Here is a 6,988-nt window from a genome sequence, read left to right as displayed (position 1 = left end):
CTGTGCGTTCATATGGTTCCTGATTTGGAAATATTTGTCTTTCAAAGGTGCATGTTTGTCCGGTTGAATCTTGAAACATAACTTTTAAATTGTCATATGCTACATTTACATCATTAATTTCTGATTTTTTTAAAATCATTGATTCGTCAAAACTCTTTAAACTTCTGCATATCTTCTTTTTTGATAAAATTGTATTTCACAGTTTCACTGAACCGATTTAAAGTTGTACACATCCCCAGTACCAGTGCCATAATAACTTATATTCACGCTTCATTGAATCAAGTCTAAAAGGGGTGCTTTAGTCATAAACATGAAGCTTTCTTTATAATGTTTTTAATCAAATTAAAACAATATCATAGATTTCTCTTATCGAATCTCTCTTACCATCACAATTAAGCGAATCATAATTAAAATCACAAAAAAAAATATACTTATATTTGCTATCATCTGTATTGGGATGGTTATCTGCCATACTAGGAGGCTTAAATATCCCGCTAAAGAATCATTTTGTGCTTCAAAAAACTACCTTAATACCAATGGATTCAGCATCTTAAAATTCTAGTTTAGTTCTTCTGTCAGCTGCAAGATTAGATCTGACATATGCAATAAGACCATCACCTTGTTGATTTTTCTATCAGCACGCGAAATTGTAAAATTATGAACACAAAATTGGGCATTGGGAAATGAAATATCAATTTAAGTTTCTGGTCAAAAGTAAATATCTTCTGGATTTCGATGTTTTAAGTCTTTAATGGGTCATATTTATGAAGACGGCTGTTGATGTTCAAATACAATTAGTCACGTAAAAAAATGCTGCTATTACCTCTCTGAACCTTTAAGATCTTTAAACACATTTTCGTACAAGTTGCCATTTGCAGATAAGTTCCAAATGTTAACCACTGTCAATCCACAAATATTAACAAATCGAAAAAGAATTCGTAAAGTTTCAATGGCTCTTATACTGTAATTGGATTGTTCTTCATTTTCGTAAATATAGGCGTGCTATTTGTCTGTTCAAAATAGTCATTCTTCACATTAAATAGCCCGCTGATTTGTCATTGCAGGTTAACAACACATTCCAAGTAAATGTTTAATTGGAACTGGAATTTGTGCATTTTACGTTCATGCAGATAAGTAAGGTAAACATGCTTTTTCAAAGTTGTTGAAAGTTCAGATAATTATTGAGGGTTAAGTAATATCTACTGTGTAGTAATTTCATCTGGGGATCAGCCATCTGGGGTCTAGGGCAGTATTATATATCATGAGTTTAAACCTTTATATCCCGCCGGAGGCCAATGTGTGCTATGGTAAAAAAAAGTAAATTCACAAAAAAACTGAACTCAGAGGAAAATCAATACGGAAAGTCCATAATCACATGGCAAAATCAAATAATAAAACGCATCAAAAACTAATAGACAAGAACTGTCATACTCCTGACTTGGTACAGGCATTTTCAAATGTAGAAAATGGTGGATTAAACCTGGTTCAAATATGGATGTGGATTAGCCAGTTATTGGGAGGGACAATTAAAATCAGATTATTGCATGAACTTGGACACTTATAATAGCGTTTCGTGATCAACCAAATGTTTAATTTCAAAAACTATATACATATACCGATATTCTCTTTGATCAGTACAAACGACACATCTGGTTTCTTTCGGGTGAGGATCGTTCTTATATCTTGAACTTGAAGGGTTAAATATATATTCAGTTTTGTACTGGAATACAGACATGGTTCGAATCTAAAGATATAAAGAGATTAGAGTAATAGAATCAGTTCTCTTTGATTTGACTATTCTAGAAAGCCGACATGTGGAAAGAAATATTAGTGGTGTTAGTTATTTCTTGTACAGTTGCCACCGCTTCTAAGGTATGCAATACGGTAGTTTTAGGAAAGTATAAAAATGCATGGTATAGAATTTTTTTTTAAATGTGTACATGAAGCATTTAAAATTTTCGATACAACGCATTATTTAATTTTTGAGTATTTCAACTTAATAACGTTTTAAACTGATCTTATCATTTATTGTTTGTTTATGTTTTTGAAAAGCACTTCGATATCTGTTTAAGATTTTGTTAGTTTGTTTGTAATTTAATGTAATTCAATGTAGAGTGCACTCATTTGCTATTATATCAATTGATAAAATCTATAACGGGGCCATCATAAGTTGGTGGTCTATTGTGAAATTTATGTGACTAAGATGGCCCCGCATGTGTTTCATTTGATTAATAATATCACAGACAGATTTTTTTTATTGATTTTTTTTTTAATTTTTTTTTAAGTATGTCCTGTCGTCGTGTCAATAATAAGTAATTATTGCTTTCTACCATTATTCATCTCCAGGAACTTATTACTATAAATATAAAAGTACAAAACAAAGTCTGCAGTGATTCTGTAACTATTGATTAAATAGAACAAAACCTTGTAAGAGTGTGGCACCCATTATTCAATCCTAAATAATGGACAAATAGTAGGCTTGTATTTGCCACAAATTGAGGCAACTTTTAAATTTTGATAGAAATAATTATCAAAACAAATTTAAAAAGTACGATAATGTGCTTGAAACGTTAATAATCGCAAGTTTTAACGCATCGGAAATTTTTTGGGTTTTTGTTTTTGTGTAAACTTGTTAAAGATTGTAGACTGTTGGTTTGTTACGCTTGACACTCATTTAGTCTTCATGAGACTCATTCCTGACGCTCAAATCAAAACATTGTGAAAACCAAATAAAATACGATGTTGAAGAGCATTAAGATTAAACACAGATAGAACAATTACTGTGAACAAACTTATTTTCGCAACCGATTTTTTTTCGTGACTTACGCTAGTAGAAAGTTAACGCGAATATAAATCGTCGCGAAAATGTAAAACTTGGATCTTTCCTTATTAGACTACATCATATAAATTTAAAAATCGCGAAATTAAATAGCCGGGAAATATACTTAAAATGATTAAACGCGATATAAAGTATCCGCGAAAATAAGTTGATTTACAGTATATATGAATTAATTTTCATATTACAGACTGAGTGTAGGCATGATTCACAGTGCGGTTCAGATGAATGTTGTTACTACCACGAGGGGCCATTGTTGCTTAGTAAGAAAAGACAGGTTGATTTTATAAATGTCACACCGATGCATATCTTTCAAGGTTAGTTTAAACCGTTATCAATCTATATATGGTAAAGGTTAAAACCGAAATCACCAAATCTATGACATTTGGTTATTTTAAACATATTTTAAAACAAGGTTAAATCTACCATTTTCTACATATGAAAATGCTTATACCTAGTAAGTAATATGATAGTTGTTGTCCATTCGGTTCTGATGTGTTATGTCATTTGAATTTGCCATGTGATAATTAAGGGTCTTTCCGATTTGATTTTCCTCTGAGTTCAGTATTTTTGTGATTTGACTATTTTTCATAGAAGCTCACGATTAAAACAAAATTGTGTACTGATTTATAAAAAAAAATATGTTGTTTCACATCCATAGACCATATCTGATATATAAAGAGACTGTGTATGACCAATCGTTTTGACATTCTATAGTGTTCATTCTCAAATAACCTTATAAACAGAACACATTAATGGCATTCCAATATACAATTTGATTTGATTTGATTTGACAGTCTCTTGATATTTTTGACAATTGTAATATTCGTTTGTACAGATGTGTAAGAACCATCTTATTCTTTTGGTAATATGGTCAAAACCACTCGAATACTGTAATTTCAATGTCGTTTGTAGGTGTTTTCTGGTACTTCATTTATAAAGTGCAGAATAAGTAATGTTTACAATCTTACAAAATAACAGTTACTAAGAACGATTTCAAGAATGTATACGCAATTGTGATAGATCCACTGGGAGTTCTAGATACAATGACAAGCCAATATTCTTCTGAGAATAAGCAAACAACTTTTTGAGTAATCATGGTATTAGCAAATATCATAAAAAGTTAAAATCACAAAAATACTGAAAAGTAAAAAAGAAAAGTCCCTTATCAAATGGCAAAATCAAAAGCTCAAACACACAAACGAATGGAAAACGACTGTCATATTACTGACATTGAACAGACAAGAAAAGACCTTTCAAAGTAAATGCAAAATCAGTAGACGACTGTCACATTATACATGTATGCGTTTAAATTTTTCGGTTTATATATCAAACAAATGTATTTATTTTACGTAAGGTTATGAATATTTTCCCTTTAAAACCAAACTCATGTCTTAATTCGAGGAACACGGAAGTCATAAATCTAATTTTTTTTTTCGTGACGATCTAGCTTTAACAGTCAGACGTTTTACTTTTATTAAATTCTCGCCTTGAATAGTAGTAAAGAAAATTTTGTATTTTTGTATCTTGGAGTCGTCCGACCTCCTGTATACGAATGTTTAAACTAATATATGATTAATTAAGATATAAACTCCGCTCAACAAGAAATACCAAAAACATTATCTTACCTTATATTTTTTCAGCTATAGTATTTAAAAAAAATTAGGCTACCATGAATGCGTTTTTATTGTTTTCTATGTTAAAGGTGGATGGTGTGAAAAATATTTGAAACAAGGTGACCACTGCAATCACCATAACAAGATGAATGGTCACTGCGAATGCGGAGCCGGTTTGAGGTGCAATTTCATAGCAGATCCAACATTGCCTCTAATGACCCTGTCTGGGAGAATGACAGCAGAACACAAGCGCATGTTGTTTTTTGGTGGACATTCTGAATGCCAACCAATACCTTCATCATAAGAATAAAAAAATAACGTTATTTGTGTTACAGATATCTAACAAACAGTGTTTAAGGATGTTCACCTCTTAGGAGGCAAATTAAACTTTTTTTCTTAACTGATTTTGGGGTTTATATGACTGTAAAAATGTAAAAAAAATATTGGCGGCGCACTATTGTTTTTGGCTACGACCATTTGAAGGTAAACAAATCTAATGATTTTCCCATTTGTCATCAATTCTTAACCATTTGTTGGCTATTGTAATGAACAAAAAACACTGTTTTGCAATAGAAATATTTGTCATACTTTCAATAAAAAAAATGAATAGGCAATCTTTATAATTTAACTTAAAAAAATCTATAGGTATGTGTGAGTGATAGAAAGTTTCCAAACATTTTACTGCTTTTTTCCTTTGAATTATACCATGCTGCCAATCAGGTAAGTTTTAAGATGTGGTATGATTGCTAAAGAGACAGCTCTCCAGAAGAGACCAAAATGACACAAAAATTAAAAACTATAGTTCATCGTACTGCCTTCAACAATGAGCAATGCTCATACCGCATAGTCAGCTTAAAAAGGCCCATAAATTACAATGTAAAACAATTCAAACGAGAAAACTAACGACCCTAATTTATGTTAAAAAAATGAACGAAAAACAAATAAGTAACACATAAACAAACGACAACCACTGAATTACAGGCTTCTGACTTGGGTGGGACAAGCACCTTCAAAGAGAATAAGGCGGGGTTAAACATTTTAGCGGAGTCACAACCCTCCCCCTAACATTTTTACAAAGTAGCAGTTATCCCTACCCAAGGCACGATACTTAAAAGAGATACTGTTAACTTTAAAGTTACCACGAACAAACTCTTCGTTTCATAAATTCCTTTTAAAAGTTATCAAAGGTACCAGGATTATAATTTAGTAGCATTAGTACGCCAGACGAGCGTTTCGTCTACATAAGACTCACCAGTGACGCTCATATCAAAATATTTGTAAATCCTTTTAAACATAACCATAATAATGTGTATTCAGATATATTCGATTTCAGTGTGGATAACAAAGGGTTTTTTGTTATAGAAGCTAATAATGGCAAGTTTTGTTAATTTTTTTTTTAAAGTAGTCCTCTCCTATTAGTTTCTTAATTCTATCTTCTCGGATTTTATTTCTTAGTAATAGTAGGGTGCCCAAGCAACAAATTGGTCGATTAACACACGGCTATATTTTATAACATTGGAAAGAGGAGAACAAGCCTCATTGAAATATGGTTGTCGTCGTTGTCTGCCGTGGTCAGGTTTTTTTTTAAATCATGGTCAAAGGTCAAAGCAAAAGTTCAAGAATAATGCACAGTCACAATTATATAGCCTGTTTCTTCTGCATATATATGCATTTGGAGCAAAATAAAAATAACTGATTTATGGAAAAATATCTTTTGTTTCTACATTTAGAACTTATTAATATTTTTATCGCATTAAATGACGTTAGATTGACTTTTTTGCATAAGGGTGCAAATCTGAAAATATCATACAGCTGATAAATAACAGTGACCTTGACCTATTTCAATTGCTAAATTTGAAATGTTTGTATTCCATTCGTTACATGTAAGATCAAAAGATGTTTTTTTTTATCTTAACTTTGATCATTTGTCGAAAACAAAATGTGGTTTTCAAGCCTTTTGATAGTAAGGTGTTCGTTAATTTCTAGGTAAATATCAAATTTCTGTTATTGGGTGTGAAAGAGTTTATGAATGATTTGTTTCGAAATTAACGTCGAACTTGGTTGAATCTGAAGTTCTGTGTATAGATGTGCTTTTTAAAACAGGAGTAAAAATTTCTGCAAATAGAGAAAAGGGATGTAAAAGTTATGAAAACAAAACGTCTATGGAAAACAGGCAAAACACCCTAAATGAGCAACAATTGGCTATAATGTATACAAGTATTCCATAAATATAATAAGGGAGAGGGTTATGTACAGCGCCAATGTATTTTACAAACAATTGCAAACAAAAAAGGCGTGAGAAACTAAAGGAACAATCATTTAAAACTTTAAAAATGAAAACCAGCAGACAACAGCATGACAGAAACTCGAAAAAAGAACAAATGCAAGCAGAAAATTACTTGTCCCTAGTAAGGAGCCTGTAATTCAGTGGTTGTCGTTTGTTTATGTGTTAAATATTTGTTTTTCGTTCATTTTTGTTTATAAATAAGGCCGTTAGTTTTCTCGTTTGAATTGATTTACATTGTCTTATCTTTTA

At 31.3% G+C, this 6,988-nt stretch overlaps 1 protein-coding gene across 1 annotated transcript; it reads left to right on the top strand.

Moving 5' to 3' along the window:
* Positions 1–1,661: 1,661 nt before the first annotated feature.
* Positions 1,662–4,852, top strand: LOC134727210 (U3-aranetoxin-Ce1a-like). The gene is made up of 3 exons (XM_063591590.1): positions 1,662–1,872; positions 3,027–3,153; positions 4,542–4,852. The coding sequence occupies exons 1-3, from the start codon at positions 1,813–1,815 to the stop codon at positions 4,754–4,756; spliced, it is 402 nt and encodes a 133-aa protein (XP_063447660.1). The 5' UTR covers positions 1,662–1,812; the 3' UTR covers positions 4,757–4,852.
* The last annotated feature ends 2,136 nt before the right edge of the window (positions 4,853–6,988 follow it).

Source organism: Mytilus trossulus, chromosome 7 (assembly GCF_036588685.1).
Source record: "Mytilus trossulus isolate FHL-02 chromosome 7, PNRI_Mtr1.1.1.hap1, whole genome shotgun sequence".
Lineage (NCBI taxonomy): Eukaryota > Metazoa > Mollusca > Bivalvia > Mytilida > Mytilidae > Mytilus > Mytilus trossulus.
The sequence above is the reverse complement of the archived record's forward strand: the minus strand, read 5'-3'. Positions and strand labels throughout refer to the sequence as shown.

Coding starts and splice junctions, on each gene's coding strand:
- LOC134727210 (XM_063591590.1), top strand. CDS start 1,813: ATGTGGAAAGAAATATTAGTGGTGTTAGTTATTTCTTGTACAGTTGCC. Junction 1,873..3,026: donor CAGTTGCCACCGCTTCTAAG/GTATGCAATACG, acceptor TTCATATTACAG/ACTGAGTGTAGGCATGATTC. Junction 3,154..4,541: donor ACCGATGCATATCTTTCAAG/GTTAGTTTAAAC, acceptor TCTATGTTAAAG/GTGGATGGTGTGAAAAATAT.